Raw genomic sequence first — 24101 nt, forward strand, 5'->3', positions numbered from 1 at the left:
CCAAGATACTCGTTTTTAAAAATTAAGTACAGGAAACAATTTAACACAATAAATACAAAAAGGTTGTTTTATATTTCTGAATTTTCAGCAAGCTACAATAGGCGTGAATCTTTGTTAGAAAATATAACTGTTACAAAACATTAAAAATAAATACATAGCAGACACACAGTTACAAGACAGCACGCAGGGGGTGGCTTTATGCGGTGGCCGGTGGTCAGTCCACCGACAGACAGCGGGAAGCCAGCGGAAATCAGGGAAGCCAGGCTAACCACAGGGGCTGTGCCCAGAATCTCTGCCAGGGGCGCAGGAGGCACGGGGTCCCCCACGTGAGGGCTCCACCACAAGCCCTGGCTCTCCAGCTGGACCTGGGGGACAGCGGAGCTGCAGTCTTGACGCTGGATGCAGGAGGGTTCCTCCCACCTGGGCGCACCTGGGCACAGGCAGGTAGGGAGGGGGGCAGCTCCATTGCTACCACGAGGGCTCGAAAATGACAGTCAATGCAGGTTTCTCTTCCCGCAGCGTTTCCAAGGCGTGGATCGTCTCAGGGTTGAAGTACATCTCACACAACCTGCGGGGCAGACAGGTACTCGGCAGACGGCTCGGCGTGTACAGCGCTCTGAGCGCGGCATGTCCACGCGGCCCTGTCGAATTGGTAACCTCTGTGTTGGGAAGAATGGGACCTGCGTCCTGCACGTCTACCAACACGGTGGCAAGGCCACGTGGTGGCAGCTGACCCGGCCGGAGCCGCTGCAGACAGTGCCCGTGCTCTCAGTGCCTGCAGCTCCCTGTCAGTGACCGCCTCTGAGCATCTCCTCGCCGCCACACGCCAGCCGTCCTGGGGCAGCCCGGGCCCTCCAGGCCTCCTCGGACCCAGGGCTTCTGACCCCAGGAGCCAGATCTTTGTCCTGTGTCACTTCCATCGGCCTGATTTGCTCGCAATCCAGTGCTTCCTCCAGACGCGTGTGAACGGCCGGCCAGGGTCTGGAGACCCCCAGAGTCAGAGGAGTCCTCCTGAGACACTAGACGGCTCCTTCTGCCGCTGCTGCTCTGCGTCTCTGCTCTGACTCCGGCTCTCTGGGTGTCTGTCTCTGTCCCTCTGTCTCTGCCCCACTCGTGTGTGTGTGTGTGTGTGCAGCTCATGAACACGTTCACCAGAGACTGAATTCCCCAGAACCTGAATTCTGGGCTTTGTGGCTCAATGGGGTGTGTGAGAAGATGACCATCTGTGTCTAAGCCACCAGTGCACAGCGCCGCAGTGTTTTCTTATGGCAGGGCAAGCAGAGGCCAGCTGGGGCATCGTCTACGCTAAGCCTGGGCCCCGGGTTGGGTCCCAAGTATCTCTTGTACCGGCCAGTGACCTCCCCCACAGCAGAGTCCCTAGCTTTGTCCTGAACAAGCTTCCCTGGGTCCCTCCTTCTCTTGCTCTGGGAATGTTGCCTTTACTGCAGGAAACGCACCCTACTGTGTCTGCACAAGAGAGCAGCGCAGAACCGCGCTTGCATCTATGCACCTCTGAGCTAAGGCAGACACCAGAGGTCCCAAGACTCATGACATTTGCATTTGGGGGGGGGAAGAAATAGGTAATGAAACAACAAAAATATAACATGGCAGGTGAGGTGGTATCTACGCTGAGGGGTGGAGTGAGGGGAGGGGAGGGCAGCAGGTGAGGTGGTGTCTATGTTGAGGGGTGGAGTGAGGGGAGGGGAGGGGAGGGCAGCAGGCGAGGTGGTGTCTATGCTGAGGGGTGGAGTGAGGGGAGGAGAGGGGAGGGCAGCAGGTGAGGTGGTGTCTATGCTGAGGGTGGAGTGAGGGGAGGGGAGGGGAGGGGAGGGCAGCAGGTGAGGTGGTGTCTATGCTGAGGAGTGGAGTGAGGGGAGGGGAGGGGAGGGCAGCAGGCGAGGTGGTGTCTATGCTGAGGGGTGGAGTGAGGGGAGGAGAGGGGAGGGCAGCAGGTGAGGTGGTGTCTATGCTGAGGGGTGGAGTGAGGGGAGGGGAGGGGAGGGGAGGGCAGCAGGTGAGGTGGTGTCTATGCTGAGGGGTGGAGTGAGGGGAGGGGAGGGGAGGACAGCAGGTGAGGTGGTGTCTATGCTGAGGGGTGGAGTGAGGGGAGGGGAGGGCAGCAGGTGAGGTGGTGTCTATGCTGAGGAGTGGACTGAGGGGAGGAGAGGGGAGGGCAGCAGGTGAGGTGGTGTCTATGTTGAGGAGTGGAGTGAGGGGAGGGGAGGAGAGGGGAGGGCAGCAGGTGAGGTGGTGTCTATGCTGAGGAGTGGAGTGAGGGGAGGGGAGGGGAGGGCAGCAGGTGAGGTGGTGTCTATGCTGAGGGGTGAGGGGAGGGGAGGAGAGGGGAGGGCAGCAGGTGAGGTGGTGTCTATGCTGAGGGGTGGAGTGAGGGGAGGGGAGGGGAGGGCAGCAGGTGAGGTGGTGTCTATGCTGAGGAGTGGAGTGAGGGGAGGGGAGGGGAGGGCAGCAGGTGAGGTGGTGTCTACGCTGAGGAGTGGAGTGAGGGGAGGGGAGGGGAGGGGAGGGCAGCAGGTGAGGTGGTGTCTATGTTGAGGAGTGGAGTGAGGGGAGGGGAGGGCAGCAGGTGAGGTGTTGTCTATGTTGAGGAGTGGAGTGAGGGGAGGGGAGGGCAGCAGGTGAGGTGGTGTCTATGCTGAGGGGTGGAGTGAGGGGAGGGGAGGGGAGGGCAGCAGGTGAGGTGGTGTCTATGCTGAGGGGTGGAGTGAGGGGAGGGGAGGGGAGGGCAGCAGGTGAGGTGGTGTCTATGCTGAGGGGTGGAGTGAGGGGAGGGGAGGGGAGGGCAGCAGGTGAGGTGGTGTCTATGCTGAGGGGTGGAGTGAGGGGAGGGGAGGGGAGGGCAGCAGGTGAGGTGGTGTCTATGCTGAGGGGTGGAGTGAGGGGAGGGGAGGGGAGGGCAGCAGGTGAGGTGGTGTCTATGCTGAGGAGTGGACTGAGGGGAGGGGAGGGGAGGGCAGCAGGTGAGGTGGTGTCTATGCTGAGGGGTGGAGTGAGGGGAGGGGAGGGGAGGGCAGCAGGTGAGGTGGTGTCTATGCTGAGGGGTGGGGTGAGGGGAGGGGAGGGGAGGACAGCAGGTGAGGTGGTGTCTATGCTGAGGAGTGGAGTGAGGGGAGGGGAGGGGAGGGGAGGACAGCAGGTGAGGTGGTGTCTATGCTGAGAAGTGGAGTGAGGGGAGGGGAGGGGAGGACAGCAGGTGAGGTGGTGTCTATGCTGAGGGGTGGAGTGAGGGGAGGGGAGGGGAGGGCAGCAGGTGAGGTGGTGTCTATGCTGAGGAGTGGACTGAGGGGAGGAGAGGGGAGGGCAGCAGGTGAGGTGGTGTCTATGTTGAGCAGTGGAGTGAGGGGAGGGGAGGAGAGGGGAGGGCAGCAGGTGAGGTGGTGTCTATGCTGAGGAGTGGAGTGAGGGGAGGGGAGGGGAGGGCAGCAGGTGAGGTGGTGTCTATGCTGAGGGGTGAGGGGAGGGGAGGAGAGGGGAGGGCAGCAGGTGAGGTGGTGTCTATGCTGAGGGGTGGAGTGAGGGGAGGGGAGGGGAGGGCAGCAGGTGAGGTGGTGTCTATGCTGAGGGGTGGAGTGAGGGGAGGGGAGGGGAGGGTAGCAGGTGAGGTGGTGTCTATGCTGAGGGGTGGAGTGAGGGGAGGGGAGGGGAGGGCAGCAGGTGAGGTGGTGTCTATGCTGAGGGGTGGAGTGAGGGGAGGGGAGGGGAGGGCAGCAGGTGAGGTGGTGTCTATGCTGAGGAGTGGAGTGAGGGGAGGGGAGGGGAGGGCAGCAGGTGAGGTGGTGTCTACGCTGAGGAGTGGAGTGAGGGGAGGGGAGGGGAGGGGAGGGCAGCAGGTGAGGTGGTGTCTATGTTGAGGAGTGGAGTGAGGGGAGGGGAGGGGAGGGCAGCAGGTGAGGTGGTGTCTATGCTGAGGAGTGGAGTGAGGGGAGGGGAGGGGAGGGCAGCAGGTGAGGTGGTGTCTATGCTGAGGGGTGGAGTGAGGGGAGGGGAGGGGAGGGCAGCAGGTGAGGTGGTGTCTATGCTGAGGGGTGGAGTGAGGGGAGGGGAGGGGAGGGCAGCAGGTGAGGTGGTGTCTATGTTGAGGAGTGGAGTGAGGGGAGGGGAGGGCAGCAGGTGAGGTGGTGTCTATGCTGAGGGGTGGAGTGAGGGGAGGGGAGGGGAGGGCAGCAGGTGAGGTGGTGTCTATGCTGAGGGGTGGAGTGAGGGGAGGGGAGGGGAGGGCAGCAGGTGAGGTGGTGTCTATGCTGAGGAGTGGAGTGAGGGGAGGGGAGGGGAGGGGAGGGCAGCAGGTGAGGTGGTGTCTATGCTGAGGGGTGGGGTGAGGGGAGGGGAGGGGAGGACAGCAGGTGAGGTGGTGTCTATGCTGAGAAGTGGAGTGAGGGGAGGGGAGGGGAGGACAGCAGGTGAGGTGGTGTCTATGCTGAGGGGTGGAGTGAGGGGAGGGGAGGGGAGGGCAGCAGGTGAGGTGGTGTCTATGCTGAGGAGTGGACTGAGGGGAGGAGAGGGGAGGGCAGCAGGTGAGGTGGTGTCTATGTTGAGGAGTGGAGTGAGGGGAGGGGAGGAGAGGGGAGGGCAGCAGGTGAGGTGGTGTCTATGCTGAGGAGTGGAGTGAGGGGAGGGGAGGGGAGGGCAGCAGGTGAGGTGGTGTCTATGCTGAGGGGTGAGGGGAGGGGAGGAGAGGGGAGGGCAGCAGGTGAGGTGGTGTCTATGCTGAGGGGTGGAGTGAGGGGAGGGGAGGGGAGGGCAGCAGGTGAGGTGGTGTCTATGCTGAGGGGTGGAGTGAGGGGAGGGGAGGGGAGGGTAGCAGGTGAGGTGGTGTCTATGCTGAGGGGTGGAGTGAGGGGAGGGGAGGGGAGGGCAGCAGGTGAGGTGGTGTCTATGCTGAGGGGTGGAGTGAGGGGAGGGGAGGGGAGGGCAGCAGGTGAGGTGGTGTCCATGCTGAGGAGTGGAGTGAGGGGAGGGGAGGGGAGGGCAGCAGGTGAGGTGGTGTCTACGCTGAGGAGTGGAGTGAGGGGAGGGGAGGGGAGGGGAGGGCAGCAGGTGAGGTGGTGTCTATGTTGAGGAGTGGAGTGAGGGGAGGGGAGGGGAGGGCAGCAGGTGAGGTGGTGTCTATGCTGAGGAGTGGAGTGAGGGGAGGGGAGGGGAGGGCAGCAGGTGAGGTGGTGTCTATGCTGAGGGGTGGAGTGAGGGGAGGGGAGGGGAGGGCAGCAGGTGAGGTGGTGTCTATGCTGAGGGGTGGAGTGAGGGGAGGGGAGGGGAGGGCAGCAGGTGAGGTGGTGTCTATGTTGAGGAGTGGAGTGAGGGGAGGGGAGGGCAGCAGGTGAGGTGGTGTCTATGCTGAGGGGTGGAGTGAGGGGAGGGGAGGGGAGGGCAGCAGGTGAGGTGGTGTCTATGCTGAGGGGTGGAGTGAGGGGAGGGGAGGGGAGGGCAGCAGGTGAGGTGGTGTCTATGCTGAGGAGTGGAGTGAGGGGAGGGGAGGGGAGGGGAGGGCAGCAGGTGAGGTGGTGTCTATGCTGAGGGGTGGGGTGAGGGGAGGGGAGGGGAGGACAGCAGGTGAGGTGGTGTCTATGCTGAGGAGTGGAGTGAGGGGAGGGGAGGGGAGGGGAGGGCAGCAGGTGAGGTGGTGTCTATGCTGAGGGGTGGGGTGAGGGGAGGGGAGGGGAGGGCAGCAGGTGAGGTGGTGTCTATGCTGAGGGGTGGGGTGAGGGGAGGGGAGGGGAGGACAGCAGGTGAGGTGGTGTCTATGCTGAGGGGTGGAGTGAGGGGAGGGGAGGGGAGGGGAGGGCAGCAGGTGAGGTGGTGTCTATGTTGAGGAGTGGAGTGAGGGGAGGGGAGGGCAGCAGGTGAGGTGGTGTCTATGTTGAGGAGTGGAGTGAGGGGAGGGGAGGGCAGCAGGTGAGGTGTTGTCTATGTTGAGGAGTGGAGTGAGGGGAGGGGAGGGCAGCAGGTGAGGTGGTGTCTATGCTGAGGGGTGGAGTGAGGGGAGGGGAGGGGAGGGCAGCAGGTGAGGTGGTGTCTATGCTGAGGGGTGGAGTGAGGGGAGGGGAGGGGAGGGCAGCAGGTGAGGTGGTGTCTATGCTGAGGAGTGGACTGAGGGGAGGGGAGGGGAGGGCAGCAGGTGAGGTGGTGTCTATGCTGAGGGGTGGAGTGAGGGGAGGGGAGGGGAGGGCAGCAGGTGAGGTGGTGTCTATGCTGAGGGGTGGAGTGAGGGGAGGGGAGGGGAGGGCAGCAGGTGAGGTGGTGTCTATGCTGAGGAGTGGAGTGAGGGGAGGGGAGGGGAGGGGAGGGCAGCAGGTGAGGTGGTGTCTATGCTGAGGGGTGGGGTGAGGGGAGGGGAGGGGAGGACAGCAGGTGAGGTGGTGTCTAGGCTGAGGAGTGGAGTGAGGGGAGGGGAGGGGAGCGGAGGGCAGCAGGTGAGGTGGTGTCTATGCTGAGGGGTGGGGTGAGGGGAGGGGAGGGGAGGGCAGCAGGTGAGGTGGTGTCTATGCTGAGGGGTGGGGTGAGGGGAGGGGAGGGGAGGACAGCAGGTGAGGTGGTGTCTATGCTGAGGAGTGGAGTGAGGGGAGGGGAGGGGAGGACAGCAGGTGAGGTGGTGTCTATGCTGAGGGGTGGAGTGAGGCAATGATAAAGGGGGTGCTGCCTGTGTCCAGCAGCACATTTGAGGTGCCTGGGGGAGCAGACCTGTAGCACAGAGTTCAGACCTGGCGACAGAAAGCACAGGCCTACAAGAAGAGTGCTCCAAGCAGAGGCAGTGGCTGCAAAGTCCCAAAGCCTGGGTGGGTCTGAATCAGCAAGAGACCACAGTGACGCGCAGGGCAGGATGCACCAGTGCTAGACTCTTCAGGAGTCGCAGGGCCACCAAGGCAGCCATGAGCTTGTGACAGGAAGACACTGGGGGGAGGGGTGGGAGTGGTGGGGTCTGGCTCTCATCTCAGCTGTGACCTCTGTCGGCCAAAGTGAGAACAACACAGACGGTGGTACAGCAGCAGCCCAAGGCAGCAGTACTAAGAGGGCATGGTGAGGGCCTGCGCTGTGGCAGAGGATAAGCCTCGTCTGCAGTGCTGGCATCCCATATGGGCTCCGGCTCAACTCCTGCACCCACGTGGCAGACCAGGAAGAAGATCCTGGCTCCTGGCTTTGAATGGCGCAGCTCTGGAGGCCACAGCCATTTGGGGCGTGAACCAGCAGATGGAAGACCTTTCCTCTCTCTCTTTTTTTTTTCTTTCGGATTTATTTATTTATTTATTTGAAAGCCAGAGTTACACAGAGAGAGGAGAGGCAGAGAGAGAGAGAGAGAGAGAGAGAGAGAGAGAGGTCTTCCATCTGATGGTTCACTCCCCAATTGGCCACAAGGGCCAGAGCTGTGCCGATCTGGAGCCAGGAGCCAGGAGCCTCTTCCAGGTCTCCCACATGAGTGCAGGGGCCCGAGGACTTGGGCCATAATGGAAGACCTTTTTCTCTGTCTCTCCTCTCTCTATAACTCTGCTTTTCCAATAAAATTAATAAATCTTTAAAAAAGTAAAACAGGGAACTGTGGCTTGAGCTGGAGACCTAAAGAGGTGGCTAGTGGTGGGCTGTTGGACTGGACAAGGAGATGCCCAAGATGGCACCAGGGCTTCGCAAGTGACTGCAAAGGGGACAGCACTGTAGAATCTGGAGGCTGATTAACACCCATGTGGCAAAGTCTAGGGAATTCACGGGACATAGTGGGGCACACAGCACACCTATGGCAGAGCCGGAAGCCTGGAGTGCTTAAAGGAGGGAGCAAGTGTAAGGAAAATTTGCCCCTCACAGAGCTCCAAGGATTGCACACCCACAGACAGGATGACCAAGAACAGTGGCCAGCCAGGCTGCGCAGAACCTGCTGACAGAGTGGAGCAAACACAGAGGGTCTCACAGAGGGGTGGTCACAGCCACAGGGGCCACCAGCAGCTGGGAAGCTCTATCTAGAGAGGCCGCTGTCCCCAAACACAGCCGCGTTCTGTGAACACCTCCGCTACTGGGCACCTGGAGATCAGTCCCGCAGGCTCCCGCCCCTGCACAAAATACAGCACCAGGGGGCCGCTGTCCCGGGACTGGAGTCTCCTGGAGCTGTGGATGAGACCCTGCCACACCACGGAGCTTCCACTGCTCTAAACACCCTAGTTCATGACACATGTCCCATTTTTTAAATCCTGCAACACCTGGCCCAGCCCCTCCTAGCATCATTGCAGATAAAGGCAAAGCAGTCCTGGATTTAGGTAACTGGCTAGCTTTTCCTGGGCGCTCTGAATCCATCACGGGGACCCCCTGGCGCGCACTCAATGCAGCCTCAGAGAGGTGCAGCGACGCAACTGAGGGCCCCACAGTGCACTCACTGCGGCCTCTGCAGGGGGCAGCCCCCGCGTCGGAGGACTCCGAAGACTCCGCGCGCACGCACACTCATTGCAGCCTCAGAGAGGGGCAGCCCCCGCGTCCGAGGACCGGGCAGTGCACTCTCTGCTGCCTGAGAGATGCAGCCACGCAGCTGAAAACCCCGCGCGTGCACACTCACTGCAGCCTCCGGAAGGCGCAGCCCGTGGCCCAGGACCCCGCGCGCATGCGCACTCACTGCAGCCTCTGCAGGGGGCAGTCCGGCTGTCTGAGGACCTCGCAGAGCATCATGACGCCCAGGTCGCCCAGGTCGTTGTTGCCCAGGCTCAGCTTCCGCAGGCTGCGGCTGCAGGTCAGGATCGTGCAGAGATTCCAGCAGCAGTGCGAGGTGAGGCTGCAGCTGTCTAACCTGCAAGGGGCGGGACGTAGACAGACGGTGCGCCTTGGACCACGCCTGGGCCCCAGCTTCCGCCATGCAGGCAGGGCTGGGACTGAGCGCTGCGCACCTCACGTGCCCGCCTCACTCCTCTCCCCATTGTAGATGCCAGCGTCTTCCTCAAGTCCACTGGACTGTGCAGGTCACGTTAGCAGCAGTGGTTTGTGAGTTAAGATTTTTCCAAAATTCTGTCTTCCACCACATTTCCATAAAATGAAGTGCCACATCATCCACAACCTATTTTTTAATTTGTGTTCATTTGAGAGGGAGAGAACTCACATCTTCTGTTTCACTCCCCGAATTTCTGCAGGCCACTGGGAGCCAGACATTCAATCCAGGCCTCCCAGCCGGACTGGCAGAGCTTTCTCTTGAGCCATTGTCTGCTGCCTGCCCGAGTCTGCATTGGCAGGAAGCTGGAGTCAGGAGCAGGAGCCAGACTCAAACCCAGGCACTCTGACACCCCAACCAGTGTGTTCACCCCCAGGCCACAAGCCCCCAGTCTCACGACCCAGAGGATTTGGCAAAAGGACTTGAGTCTCTGCTGGTACCATCTAGAATGTGTCCCAGTTCCATATTTGTGACAAAACAAACTTGAGGAAGACACCTCCCTTCTCAGAGACCAATGTTTTCGCAGCCATGGCTCCCCAAGCCCCTCAGCCACCTCACATTCCTGTCCCCTGAACGAGCCGAGGGACTTACTCCAACATCTGCAGCCTGCAGCTGGGGTGCAGCAGTCCTTCACAGAGCAGCTTCACCCCTGCATCTCCAAGGGCGTTGCCCCGCAGGTAGAGGTGTGTGAGGCTCCTGCTGGTGCTGAGTGCTGCAGACAGAGCCGCACAGCAGGCTGAGGTAAGGCCAGAATTCACCAGCCTGTGGGAGAAGGTAGAGCCTCAATGTCCAGTCCCTCCTGGGCATGGTGCAGCTGCCCACAGGGGAGGTCATGAGCCCCAGCTTGGATAATCCTGACTCCTGGTCTCTGGCTCCTGCAGGAGACACAAATGATGATCTCACAGACACTTTGCTGGGATCACAGCAGAAGGAGCAAAAGCAAACCAATCCAGATCCTCATCTCCTCCGTCTCTTTGCCATGCAGATTCCCCAGTCCACTGTATCAGAGGAATGTGACCAGTGTAATTGTCTTGGTTTCAACCAATCCCTTCAACTTAGTTCTATGCCTACTGGGAACAGATATCTTATCATGTGCCATGTCAGGATAACGTGCATGAATGGCAAATAAATTATGGTAATGCATATCATGGAATCTCTAGGTCTTCAGACACCAGCATGGAGACTCATCCATGATAAATAAAGAAACCAAATCAGCGGCCAGAATTGTGGCTTAATGGGTAAAGCCACCACCTGAGACACTGCCATCCCATACGGACACCAATTCCTGTTCCAGCTACTACTTCACTGCCAATCCAGTTCCCTGATAATGGCCTGAAAAGAGCAGCGGAAGATGACCCAAGTGCTTGGGCCCCTGCCACTCATGCAGGCGACTTGGAAAAACTCCTAGCTCCTGGCTTCAGCCTGTCTCAGCACTGGCCATTGCAGCCATCCAGGAAGTGAACCAGCAAATGGAAGATCTCTCCTCTTTTCCCCCTCCCCTCCCCCTCCCTCTGTAATTCTTTTAAATAAATAAATAAATCTCTTTTTTAGATTTATTTATTTACTTGAAAGTTAGAGTTACACAGAGAGAGAAGGAGAGGCAGAGAGAGAGAGAGAGAGAGAGAGAGAGAGAGAGAGAGAGGTTTTCCATCTGCTGGTTCACTCCCCAATTGGCCGCAACAGCCAGAATGTGCCAATCCAAGGCCAGGAGCCAAAAGCCTCTTCCAGGTCTCCCACATGGGTACAGGGGTCCAAGGACTTGAGCCATCTTCTACTGCTTTCCCAGGCCATAGCAGAGAGCTGGATCAGAAGTGGAGCAGCTGGGTCTTGAACTGGCGCCCATATGGGATGCCAGCACTGCTGGCAGCGGCTTTACCAGCTATGCCATAGCACCGGCCCATAAATAAATAAATCTGTTTTAAAAATAAAGAGAGAAAAATCAGTGAAAAGTGTTTATGGGGATCTGGTTTCAATAGACAAATGAGTGCTATGGGTGGAATTGTGTCCTCAAATCTTCCTATGTTGAACTCCTAGCTGCCAATATTTCGGAATGTGAACCTTACTTGGAAATACAGTCATTACAGGGGTCATTAGTTAAGATGAGGCCATTAGGTGGGCCCGAATCCAATATCACTAGAGTTCTTATCAACATAGGAAGTTCAGGCACAAAGATAGACACAGAGACACTGAGAAAATGCCACCTAGAGGTAAAGGCATCAGAATACTGCATCTACAAGCTAAGGAATGTCAAAGGTTTTCAGAAAACCACCAGAAACCAGAAGGGAAGTGTGAAATGCATTCTTCCTCACAGCCCTCAGGAGGAACCAACCCTACCAGCACCTTAATCTTAGACTTCAGTCTCCAGAACTGAGAGCCGATAAACTATTATTTGAATCCCTGAGTTTGTGTTACTTCATGATAGCAGTCCTAGAAAACTAATAGAGATTAGTAAGATGGACAGATGGATGGATGGGTGGGTGGGTGGGTGGATGGATGATAGAACAGATGAGTGGACAAACAGACATGGATGGATGGGTGATGGGTGGATGATAGGACAGGTGGATGAATGGATGGAAGATAGGGAGATAGATGGGTGATAGGAGAGATAAGTGGATGGATAGATGAAGATAGGATGGATGGACGCATGGCTGGGTAAATGGGTGGTTGGGTAGATGCCTGAATAAGTGTATGGGCAGATGAATGAATAGGATGGATGGGTAAATGGGCAGATGGATGTTCATGTGACTGTTGTAAATTGTTCTCTGCGTGGGCTAAGAGGGGCTTTCATTTTTCCTTCGTGTGTCTGTATTATCTGTTTACACTAGGTGCATGTGACTCCACGTGTTTATGTTATCTGCTTACACTGGGTGTGTGTGACTCCACGTGTTTGTTATTTGTGTTTACACTGGGTGTGTATGACTTTACGTGTTTGTGTTATCCGTTTACATTGGGTGTGTGTGACTCCACATATATGTGTTACCTGTGTTTACACGGGTATGTGTGACTACACATCTGTGTTGTGTTTACACTGAGTATGTGTGACTCCATGTGTCTGTTATTTGTATTTACACTGAGTGCGTGTGACTCCACTTGTCTGTGTTACCTGTGTTTACACTGGGTACATGTGACTGCATGTGTCTTTTATCTGTGTTTATGTGTGTGTGTGTGACTCCATGTGTCTAGTGCTTACACTGACTCCATGTGTCCATTATTTGTGTTCACACTGGGTATGTGTGACTTCATGTGTCTGTTATCTGTGTTTACACTGGGTGCATGTGATTTCACATGTCTGTGTTGTGCTTACACTGGGTGCATGTGACTTCATGTGTCTGTTATTTGTGTTTACACTGGGTGCATGTGACTCCATGCTTCTGTGTATTTACACTGGGTGTGTGTGACTTCACATGTCTGTGTTATTTGTGTTTACATTGGGTGCATGTTTCTGTGTCATCTGTGTTTACACTGGGTATGTGTGACTCCATGTTTCTTTGTTTACACTGGGTGCATGTGACCTCATATGTCTGTAGTGTTGGTGTTTTTACTAAGGATGTGATTTTTGTAACAAAGCTCATGAGCAATATCAGAGTTTGAGAGCTATTTAGAGTTTGTGTCTATAGATTGTTGTTGACACTGAGGGAAATACGAGACATTCCAGGAAGTACAGATAGTTTTAGTAAAAATAGTAAAGCAGTGGTGAAATCCCCAGGCCACAGAAATCAGTTCAGGATCTCAAGAAGAGGAAGTTGGGACATTGGCAGGAGAGACAGCAGTGACCTTAACCCAGAGCGGGAGAAGCACTCATGGAGGAAGTGGTGAGCAGAATTAAAGTCAGCAGAAGTCAATTAGGACGAGGACTGAGAAGGACCTGTAAGAGCAACAGCCAGGGTCCCTGAGGGCCAACTCAGCACCAAAATCCTGGGTCCCTCACCTCTGTCCCCTGCTCCCTCACAGTCCCCACCCAGACTTCATTGAGTGGCTGCACCAGTGTCACTGGCTGACAGGGCAGGTCTTGGTCTGTCTTCTTCACTGCTACCCTCCAGCTCACCACAGAGCCCCCAGAGTCCCTGGGAAATGAAGTGGCAAATCATGGCCATTGAACAGAGTGGCAGAGACCAAATGGCTGAAGAAGAGAAATAATACAATAGGAGGCAATGGGCACTGCCCCCATAACCTCACCCACACTTCTCAAATGACAGCTCTGAGGAGGCCTTTTCTGCTAGGACACCCACAAAGACTCACCCCAGTTTCTGCAGGTTACACTGTGGATGCTTGACTTTTTCACACAAAAGCCCAACTCCGTAGTCTCCCAAGGTGTTTTCCCCCAGATACAGCCTGGTCAGACAGTGGCTGGTGCTGAGGACCGAGGCGAGATCATGGCAGCACATGGACGTGAGGCAGCAGCTGACCAACCTTCCATGAAGACAGCACAGTGTCAGGGTCTCGTCTGTCATTTCCTGTCCCCCAGGGACCATGGCGGCCCCATAACTGCCTTGCCTCTATGACAGTCCATGTGTGGGAGGGAGTGAACCCAAGCCTGCAACTTTTGATTCCATTTTCTGTCAGCTGTAATAACAAGCAGGCACCTTCCAAGCTTATGTCAATACTACATCTTACCAGCCCCTGCATTTAGTTTCATAATAGCAAAATACACATAATAAGATTCACCATTTTAACTATTCTGAAGGGCACAGCTCAGTGGCTTTACGAACCTTCCCACCGTTGTGCAACCCTCACCACCATCTATCTGCACAATTCTCATCTTGCAACACTGAAAGGCTGCACCCATTAAACACTAACTCCCCTCCCACCTCCCCCAGCCCCAAGCAACCTGCATCCTGCTTACTGTCCCTGCAGCACTGGCTGGTCTCAGAACTTCACGTAAGTGGAGCCACATGGCCTCTGTCCATTTTCATGTGGCTTGTCTCACTTGGCACTAGGTCCATCTGTGTCCCAGCAGAGGTCAGAATGCCTTTTAAAGCCACAGGACATGGGTGCCACTTCTTACATACATCAAGGCATAGTTGGGTTTCTTCTACCTCCTAGCCACTGTTGGTGCCACTGTGGGTGTGGGGATACAAATATGTGTCTCGGCTTCTAGTACTGGTGTGCACTGACCCAGAAGTGGAATTGCTAGACAATGGCCATGCTCTCCTGTGGGAGGACCTGCCATGCTGTGCCCACCATGGCTGCACTGCTTCATGCCTCCCCCACAGTGCACAGTTTCCCTACATCCTTACCAACACTTGTTGGTTTCTTGTGAGTCTGCATTTATTTTATGAAAGTCATCCCAGTGGGTGGAAATTGGCCCTTTCCAATGCTGTCTTCTCCTTGAAATTCCAGTCTCAGGCAGGTAGCTGGCACAGCAGTTAAGACAAGACTTGGATGTCCAGGCCCCACATAGAATACTTAGGTTTGAGTCCTGCCTCTGCATCTGATTCTAGCTTCCTGCTAATGCACACCCTGAGAAGCAGCAGTGATGGCTGAAATACTTGGGTCCCTGCCACCCACATAGGAGATCCCTGTGTAGTTCTGTCTCCTGGCTTCAGCCTGGCCCAGCCTGGCTGTTTCAGGCATTTGGGGGAATGAACCAATGAGTGGAAGATCTTTCTTTCTTTTTTCTTTCTCTTTCTCTTTTCTTTTCTTTTCTTTTCTTTTCTTTTCTTTTCCTTTCTCTTCTTTTCCTTTCTTTCTCTCTCTCTCTCTCTCTCTCTCTCTCTCTCTCTCTCTCTCTCCCTCCCTCTCCTGCCTTTATTTATTTATAAATAAACTTTAAAGGTTCTGGCCTCTCAGAAGCATTAGAAGGGCAGCACCCAGCATGGGGCACTCTGTGTGTGAGCAGAGGACCTGGGGATGGTTCCAACTCTCCCATAAAGCAGCAACCTGCCCAGCACTGTTCAGCCAGGCTCCACCCACCGGAAAGGCAGGCATTGCTTTATTTCTCTCTTCCCCTGATACAGGGACAGCAGACTGAGACCCAGAGACCCGGGCACCTGGTGGTGCAGACTCACCAGAGCTTCTGCAGCTGGCAGGAGAGGTGCCTCAGCCCCACACACAGCAGCCTGACCCCAAAGTCTCCCAGGGCGTTGTCACTCAGGTCCAGCTCTGCCAGCTTCTGGCTGCCACTCAGGACCAGTGAGATGTCGAAGCAGCACTGGTGGGAGAGGCCACAGCGGCCCAGCCTTGGCGCCCAGCACAAAGTGTCAGCGTTAGTACCGGGCAGCTCTTGGGTCCCTGCCATCCACATAGGGTGGCATACCCTGCTCTCTCAAGGGTGCATCATCTGACCAGTGAGCTCACAGAGTTCAGCAGCTCCCAGCCCGGGACCATGAGCATGGAGAGCACCCCTGCAGTGATCGCCAGGCAGCAAAGAGTGCCAGGTACACCACGACCCACCCCGGAGCTACCCAGGCCCAGGCCCGCACCATGCCCCTGGTGGGGTTGTGCCCAGCCACTTCTCGCCCTCATCGCACTGTGCTCCGCCTCACTTAGAGTGCCCTACAGCAGAAACTTACGGAGCCGTCGCTGTGATGACGGGCTTTTCAGAGGCCTCGGTTTGTTTTTCCCAAGGTTCATATGTGGAAAGCCTGGTGCCCTTAAGAAGTGGAGGCACCTTTAAGAGTAGAGTCTACAGGAGAAGGTGAGGTCACCGTGGAGTTGCCCTCAGAAGGGACTAAGGTAACTCTTGTGGAACCCACTTAGTTCCCAGGACAGTGAGCCCTTATGACAGACCAAGCCACTTCAGTTTGTGCACTGGACTCCTAACTCAGATTCCCAACTCCCCCTCTGTGATCTCCCCTCTCTGTCTCACTTGTGTTTCTCCCAGGAGCCAGGGCTGTGCTGTCTGGATTTCACACTAGTGAAATTGTGAGCTAAGTGAGTTCCTTTCCTTCCTAAGTGCTCAGCCTCAGACATTGCTGTAGCAATGGGAAAGTGACAAACCGTGTTGTAACCACACACACCCCACTATGTGTGTGTCCCATGGGGTGAGAATAACACCACAGCCCCTCCCATGCCAGCATCCACGAGGCCTGCACTTGCCGCACTCCCTCCTTCCCACCCCACCTCCATGCCAACTACAAGCAAATGGACAAGGAGACCTCCTCTGTCCCACAAACCCCTCACTGTCACTGGGCTTCCTGCTGTGCCTTGCCCTCTGGGGACCTGGGGAGGACTCTTGTGGGGGTGATGGAGACAGTATCACAGAGGCAGATGGCTTCCAGATAAATAATAAATCTTTTTTTAGAGGAAAGAGAAAATCACATTTTGGTGTGTTCTAGTTCCTGTCCCCTTGTGGTGTGGCGAAGCTTTCCAGTCTGGCTCTGAGGGAGGCCAGAGGAAAGGGAACCTGCAGGGCCTGGCTCTCCTCCCTGCTGCCCTTCCTTCTCCCCTGCCAACGCTTCCCAAGCACTTGGCCTCTGACCTGCTCTGCCTCCCCCTGCTCCTGTTCTGAGGCCCCTGCCCCCCTGACTTCAGAGCATGGCTGGGTTTGGAAACAGGGCCTCCAAGGAAGAAGTTAAGCCAAAGCAAAGTCCTCAGTGTGGGCCCCATTCACAGGAATGCAAGAAGAGTTCATGACGCAGATGCACAGGGATGACCACTGAGGACACAGGGGAAGACAGCATCAAGGAGCCCACGAGCGAACCTCAGAGGCCACCAACCCTACAGGCCGTAGACTTGCCTCTCCCAGAGCTGTGAGGAAATAAGCTTCTGCTGTCCAATGTCCAAGCACCACCCCTGGGGCATTTTGTTTCCATGACAGCGTGGGAAGTTCCTGCGCCCTGATGCAGTCCCCAAGAGCCTTCTCCAGTCTCCCCTCTGTCAGCACTGCACACCCATGGGCTTACCAGAGTCTGCGAATGTTGCAGCCAGGATGCTGGAGCGCCTCACACAGGACCCTCATCCCAGGGTCTCCCAGGCTGTTGTCACTCAGGTCCAGTTCTGTCAGGCTTGGATTGGCACTTAGAACTGAGAAGAGGCCCCGGCAAAAGCTGGACGTGAGACAGGAGTTCACCAATCTAGCGATCGAAGGAAGGAGAGCAAAGGCAATCAGGCTGCACAATAGACTGGGGCAGGGGCTGGGATACTTCCCAGGGTTAAGAAAGGGGTCATGAGCCAAAGGCGATTCCTGGAGGGAGAAAGGGCTGAGGGCATGGGAAGACCAGGCGGACACCTCATGATGGACGGAAGTGCAGCCTGAGGCTTGGCTGACCAAGAGGGTCTTCTGCTCCCTTTCTCCAGCTGTCCTGGCCACAGCCCAGACACTATGGGAGACGGAGGCAGTCAGGTCCTCCTGTGAATGAGAGAGTGGGCCCACCGGGGCTGACAGCCGCATCACAGGTGCTGTCACCCGCATCACAGGTGCTGTCACAGGCACAAGGCTGGAATCTGCAGTGGGGCCAGCTTCTGCCGATGACTTTCCAACTCCAGGTCGCTGTCCGTGCAGTGACACTCGGACTTGCCCTCAGCTCTCGTTCCCACGCGTGTCTGATTCCACATCTAGGATTGGGTGTTGATTCTGCTGTGCTGACCAGGCCCCCTGAAGGTTCTGGGACCACTAAGCGAGGTCCAGGGGCCCAGAGTGGCTGCTGTCACCAGAGCCCAGTGCTGAGTTTCTGCTCTGGGGATGCCACCAGCCTTCTCTGGGTGGGAGTTCTTGCTCAGGCTCCTGGATGCTCCCCCACAGACCCAGGGCCGCCCCCTTTCCTGTCTGCCCACCTCTCCTTCCCCAGGGCTCTGGTCTGAATATGGGGTCTCCAGAGGTCCTAGGTTGAAATTCTCACCCAGCACAGTGCTGTGTGCTGTGGTTGGGGGCTGGGCTCGTAGGGGTGACGAGGTTGAAGGTGGAGCCCTCGTGAACAGGATCAGGGCCTTTGCAAGAGGAAGCCCAGAGATGCCCCTCCCTTCACCTTGTGAGGACATGGCTGGAGGCCACTGTATGTGAATGGCACCCTCCCCTGCCAGGAACCACCAGCGCTAACGCTTCACTCAGGCTAGGCGCAGGCGCCAACCGCCCCGATGCAAGGCAGCGAGTAGCTCAGCTCTGTCTCCAGCAGTTCTGAATTCCTGGCCGTCTTGGAAATGCGCCTGCTTCCCATCCCTGTCCCTGAACACTACTCCGTTCACCGTGGCCGGACCCGGTCCTTCCCGGCCGCAGTGGGCCGGAGGGCTTCCGGGCAACCGGAAAGAGCGGGAACTTGCCGCTGCCGGCAGAGAGACCCAGTTCTCTCTTGGCCCTGTCCCAGCCTCGTGTGAAGATTGACAGACTGGCGCCTTCTACCGCTGGGCTTTTGGTGCGGGCCGTGGGCAGCCACGGCACCCAGGCAGCAGTGCTCGGCGCTCCTCCCCCAGCCTAGGATGACAGGTTCCAGAACCTTCGCGTCTCACCACAGCGGGGCAGGGACGGACCGACCTGACTGAGCTTTCCCACACGACACCCCTCAGCATCCTCAGCGTTGAAAACCAGCGAGGGGTGCATGTCCCCCCCCCCCCCAATCTCTCTCGGGAGGCTCGTTCCCAAGAGCCCAGGTCCCAAAGTACCACCCATCCTCCCAAGCTCTTGCCTTCCTGGCTGCCCCTCACTGCCCTCGGGCCTCAGGGCAGCTCGTGTTCCTCTCCCCTGAGACTCCGGGCCTAGGGCTGTCCTGCCCGGGTGCGGCCAGCTACACAGCATTCCCCTCAGAAACCCTCACACAAGTGGCCCTAGGTCTTGGACTCCTGCCTCTTTGACCAGAGACCACATCTCTGCTCTACACTACGTAGGCCCAGCAGTCCTGATCTCACTGCTGGAGCCTGGCACAGAGCCCCAAGCAGATCACCAGAGGCTGGTGTGTGAAATCCCACATCTCAGCTAACCTGTGTAAGAAACCAGCATCCCCAAACATTTGCTGACTGCTTTACTCTTTCGGGGGGTTGTTTCTTACTCATCTCATCTATCTGCCAATCATGAGTCAATGGGTCCGATGAAGAGATCTGGCAGGAATAGGGGGCATTGTTTTGTGCCTGTGGAAACTGCGATTGGAAGACAACTGAACAGGGAGAGCAGGAGCAGGCATTTAGCTCAGTGGTTAAGATACCCATGTCCCATGGGGAGGGAGCCGTGCAGTGGGTGAAGCTGCAGCTTGGGTTGCTGCATCCAGCTTCCTGTTAATGCTTCCTGGAGGCAGTGGATTGAGTCCTGGCAACCCACACGGGAAACCAGGAGTTACAGGCTCCTGGCTTTGGCCTGACTGTTGCGGGCATTTGGAGAGTGAACCAACAGATGGAAGATCTCTCTCCCACGCTCTCTGCCTTTCAAGTAGATGAAAATGCATAAAGAAACATTCTCTAAAAGATGCCCACATCCCATATCAGAATGCTTGAGTTCAAGTCCCCTCTCTGGCTCCTGGCTCCAGCTTCCTGCCAGTGCAGACCTGGGAAGGCAGCAGCAATGGCTCCAGGTGACTGGGTCCCTGCCACCCACATGGGAGACCTGGATTGTGTTCCTGACTCCTGGCTCCAGCTCTAGCCCAGCCTCGGATGTTGCAGGTTAGGGAGTAAACCAGTGGTCGGGAGCTGTCTCTCGGCCTCTCAAATAAATAAGAAAATAAAAGAGGAGAGGAAGTGAGTACAAGAACGAGGTGCAGCAGCAGATACTTGCTCTACCCATGGCTGCAGATGAGCTGGCTTACCTCCATGAGCAGGTGGCATGAGGGCCCTGGCGGTTGGGGCAGCCCACATCAAAGAGTGGACTTTCCACCTCCTCTTCCTCCCCCTCCTCCTCTTCCTCCTTGGGTGAATTATGCAGAAACCCCAGTGAAAGTGATTCTACACTGTGACAGTTTCCAATGCAGAAAGAGGACACCACGTGGTCCATGCGGGTGGAGAGGTTGATCTCGATTCTGGGGAAGTGGCCCATGGCCGCCCGCACAAAGGCCTCCTCCTGCATCTCATACAGGCAGTAGAACAGCTCTAGCTGGCTTGGCTGTATCTGCAGCTTCTTGGCGTTGGCTTTTGTCTCGATCCACCGCAGCAGTTCTGGCCGAACTTGCTGGGAGATCTTGCAGCTCAGCTTCTTCTCCAGGTAGGAGGCCCTCTCCTGATTCACAAGGCCAAAGAGGAAACGCACGACGAAAATCAGATACCCCTTTTCGAATTTGCCATAGTTTTCAAGAAGGACCCTCACGTCTCGGTGCGGGAGGTCCAAGCCCCTCACCGGCGGGCTCCTCCCTGTGCCTGCCCCCTCCTCCTCCTCCTCCTCCTTCTCCTCCTCCTCCTCCTCCAGCACATAGTACATGGCGGCAAAGAACTCCTGGAAGGTCAAGTGGACGAAGCTGTAGAAGGCCTCGCAGTCCACCTCCTTCTGGAACAGGCTCATCCTCAGGAAGGCAGACACTTCTGCCTCCTGCAGGCCATGCCTCCTCAGGTCACGCTCCTCAAACAGGATTTTCTGGTTCCAGATGCCATCAGCAGCCAAGGAGCAGAGACCCCGGAGGTGGCCAGAAAGGCGTTGCTCCTGGCTGCCTCCGCGGGACTTCAGCAAGCTGGACAGGAAGAATGTGTACACAGCTGTGGTGGTCTTGGAGGTGGTGGTCTTGGCCCTGTGCTTGCCGCCCTGCATCTGCTGCTTCAGCCCTGTGCACACAATCCAGCACACCAGCGGGATGCAGCACATGCTGAGCAGGACCTCGTTCTCCTGGAGCAGGCTGAAGGCCTCCCTGGCCTGTGCCTCCTCCAGGAAGTACTTGAAGAAATACTCCTTCCGCCGGGCCTCGGAGAAGCCCAGCACCTCCACGTGGCGGGGGCGGTCCAGGAGGTGCTGCAGCTTCTCCAGAGCCACGGGTCTGGTGGTGATGAGCAGTGAGGCCTCAGGGAGCAGCTTCTTCCTGATGAGGCTGCCCAGGAGGACATCCCCCCGCACGGCCGCCCTCCAGTCACTGCACAGCGCCCCGCTGCTCTCGTCGAAAGCACCTTGCAGCTCGTCGAAGCCATCCATGAGGAAGAGGACACGGGATGGCCTGTGCAACATCTTGCTCACAGGGGGGCTGGGGTCGGAGCAGCAGCCGGCAATCAGGTCCATCAGGCTCCTGTGCATCCCTAGGCTCACCTCCCGGCAGTGGATGTAGAACAGGTAATCGAACCTGTCCTGGAAGAGCTGCCCCGAAGCCCAGTCCAGCATGATCTTCCTGGCCAGGATGGTCTTCCCAATGCCCGCTGCCCCCTGGAGCACCACCGTGCGCACAGGCTCGGGGCACTCCTCATCGGCGTCAAAGAGCAGCTCCACCCGGACGGGGCTTGCGGGGCTGTCCCACACGTGGGTCCTGCCGATGGCCACCAGCTCCTGCTCCCGCTCCTGCCGGCTCAGGTGCTCCTTGGCCAGGCGAAGCCGTGTGTAGCGCTTATTGAGGTTCACGCTCTCGCCCAGCCGGGCATTCCTGTCTTCAATGCACTGGAACCTGCTGCGCACATGCTTACGGTACTTCTTACAGTAATCTAGGGCAGAGACAGCAATCGGACTGCGGGCACAGCCACACGTCTGCGGACGGAGTGGCAGTCAGAACTGAGCTGGGAGGTATGGTTTCTCTCCAACACCAGGGAGGAGGGAGAGTGTGTCCTGGAAACCCAAGTGTCTGATTTCTCATGGGCACAGTGGAGCAGACCAGGGCTGTATGGGAAGCCTCAAGCCAGAAAATCCCTTTCTTCAATCTACTTCCTGTAAGGGGTCTGCAGCCCAGGCCTTGGAACACAGGATCTCCTCCCCAGGTTCTGGGTTGAGTGTGCGTCTTAAGCAGCGGGGGTGTGCCTGGGCCAGCGGGAAGAACGGCAGAGCCCCCGGCTGCTCAGCTTCCCCCGCCTCCTGAGCCTGGCTCTACAGCAAGTGGACGCCCACTCTGCTGCTTACCTTTTTTCTTTGTACAAATGGAGATCCGGGAGAGGTGCCCAAGGATACCCATCCTCTCCTCTTCGATGATCTCTTCATGGCATATCACAGTGGGGTTAGAAACATGTGCAGGTTCTGAACATGAAATAAATACAAAGGGTCAAAAAGCAGAGGATGACACTTGGCATGGGTCAAAGATCCCTGCCCCAGACACCACGAAATCAAAGCTTGACTCAGAGGTGCAGATGGCAGATGGCTCTGAAGCCATCCCCAAGTCTAACACCCTGGAGATGGCCAAGAAAGATCGTACTTGGTGACCCCAGCTGCCTTTCACCCTTGTTACCCATATCTCACACTTTCAGGTCTAGACTTCTGGGTCTTAAAATTACTGATCTGTCTTATGTCAAATCTGGTTGCTCTACTGCTGAATCAGGGGTCGGTGCTGTGGCACAGTGGGTTAAAGTCCTGGCCTGAAGCACCAGCATCCCATATGGGCACCGGTTTGAGACCCAGCTGCTCCTCTTCCCAACCAGCTTTCTGCTATGGCTTGGGATAGCAGTGGAAGTGGCCCAAGGCCTGCACCCGTGAGGGAGACCTGGAGGAGGCCTCTGGCTCCTGGCTTTGGATCTGCGCCGTTCCGGCTGTTGCGGCCAATTGGTGAGTGAACCATAGGATTGAAAACCCCTCTCTCTCTCTCTGGGCCTCTCCTCTCTCTGTGTAACTCTGACTCTCAAGTAAAGTAAATAAATCATTTTTTAAAAAGTGCTGAATAATCAGGGCAGGCATTTGGCACAGCTGGTAGGACGCTGCTTGGGACTCCCAAATCCCACATCAGGGTGTCTGGGTTAAAGTCCTGGCTCTGAGCCTGACTCCAGCTTCCTGCCAACGTGTACCCTAGGCGAACAGAAGCCTTCTCAAGCACTTGTGATTTGGGGCAAGTGGGTGGGAGTTAGTACTAGGTGACCTGGAATTTTTGTCAGTCCTGCAATGTAAATTTATTCCTTCACTTATTGGTCTCATACGCCCACACTCCCAGATGCCCCTGTGCCTCATCCAGGACAAGGGGGAGGAGACACCATGATGACCACAATTCAGTGAAGGCACCACCCCTGCCTCAGGAAGAGACTGGGAGGCAGGGAGAGGCCATCCTTTTGCTCCGGCCATGCGTGAGGGTACTACTCAGGCATCCTTTCTCCCTCTCTTCATGGCGGGGGGAGTACTCCAGCCCACATATGACTAGCATTCTCCATGTGGGATGACCCACTCTCACACTTGGATGAATGTCATTCTTACTTTCAAACAAATCTTGCTCTCATGTGGGCACTGTCCATGCCTCTGCTTTCAAGTCTGACCTCCATGGGGGCAAGAACCCCACTCACAGAGCAAGGCACCTAGGCCCATATCACTTGGGCCCCTGCCATCCACGTGGGAGAGCTGAATGAGATTCAGCTTCTTGGTTTCAGCCTGGCTCAGCCCTGAGTGTTGTGGGCATCTGGGAGGTGAACTAGCAGATGGAAGAGCTCTCTCTTTGTAATAAATAGAAATTTTGGTTTTGCAAGAGGGAGGGGTTCTGAGGCTGGTGGCATTGGAATGCACTGAACACACCACAGGCTCCACTCACACAGTGAATGTCACCCTGAATGTCCTCTACTTGCCTCCACCTATTTTTTATTTTTTTTAGATTTATTTATTTGCAAATCATAGTTACACAGAGGAGAGGCAGAGAGAGAGAGAGAGAGAGAGAGAGAGAGAGAGAGAGAGAAGTCTTCCATTCACTGGTTCACTCCCCAATTGGCCACAATGGCCAGAACTGCGCCGATCCAAAGCCAGGAGCCTGGAGATTCTTCTGGGTCTCCCACACAGGTGCAGGGGCCCAAGGACTTGGGCCATCTTCTACTGCTTCCCTTGGCAATATCAGAGAGCTGGATCAGAAGTGGAGCAGCCGGGACGCAAACTGGCACCCACATGTGATGCCCGCACTGCAGGCAGCGGCTTTACCCGCTACTCCACAGCACCAGCCCCCTCCACCTATTTTTTAAAAGCCTCCATGTACTCACCCCACACTGGCTCATCCCTCTTAGCTCTCTCATAAAGGTCTCTCCTGTTGATGGCCGTGAAAATCCACAGGGCCATGGCCCAGGCCTTCTCCTCCCCATTGAAGTCGATCATGAGGGTGGCAAGATCCACAGGGTCAGCCCTGGCCGCCTGGCCCCTGGAGAGGGGGACGCAGCCCTGGTCAGGGGGGTAGTCCTCCAGGTGCATCTTGAACTTCTTGAGGTCCAGCTCCTCAAGGTCCTCTAGGAACTGGGCCAACTTGCAGCGAGTGCCGGCCAT

At 56.7% G+C, this 24101-nt stretch overlaps 1 protein-coding gene across 2 annotated transcripts; it reads right to left on the reverse strand.

The window, feature by feature from the left end:
• Positions 1 to 302: 302 nt before the first annotated feature.
• Positions 303 to 24101, reverse strand: NLRP3 (NLR family pyrin domain containing 3). Of its 2 annotated transcripts, XM_062189831.1 has the most exons (9): positions 23825 to 24101; positions 21789 to 21908; positions 19579 to 21379; positions 16756 to 16926; positions 14920 to 15090; positions 13151 to 13321; positions 9503 to 9673; positions 8606 to 8776; positions 303 to 568 (listed from the first exon to the last, which is right to left on the reverse strand). In XM_062189831.1, the coding sequence occupies exons 1-9, from the start codon at positions 24099 to 24101 to the stop codon at positions 469 to 471; spliced, it is 3153 nt and encodes a 1050-aa protein (XP_062045815.1). In that variant the 3' UTR covers positions 303 to 468. The 2 variants fall into 2 exon arrangements, with proteins under 2 accessions (XP_062045815.1, XP_062045816.1); XM_062189832.1 differs by lacking the exons at positions 13151 to 13321; positions 16756 to 16926.

This window comes from Lepus europaeus, chromosome 4 (assembly GCF_033115175.1).
Source record: "Lepus europaeus isolate LE1 chromosome 4, mLepTim1.pri, whole genome shotgun sequence".
NCBI lineage: Eukaryota > Metazoa > Chordata > Mammalia > Lagomorpha > Leporidae > Lepus > Lepus europaeus.

Excerpts from the sequence above, each read along its gene's own strand:
- NLRP3 (XM_062189831.1), bottom strand. The coding sequence starts at position 24,101 with ATGGCCGGCACTCGCTGCAAGTTGGCCCAGTTCCTAGAGGACCTTGAG. Across the intron at positions 21,909-23,824 it reads GAGGGATGAGCCAGTGTGGG|GTTCAGAACCTGCACATGTT; the intron begins GTGAGTACATGG and ends TATTTATTTCAT. Across the intron at positions 9,674-13,150 it reads TGTAACCTGCAGAAACTGGG|GCTGGTGAATTCTGGCCTTA; the intron begins GTGAGTCTTTGT and ends CTTCTCCCACAG.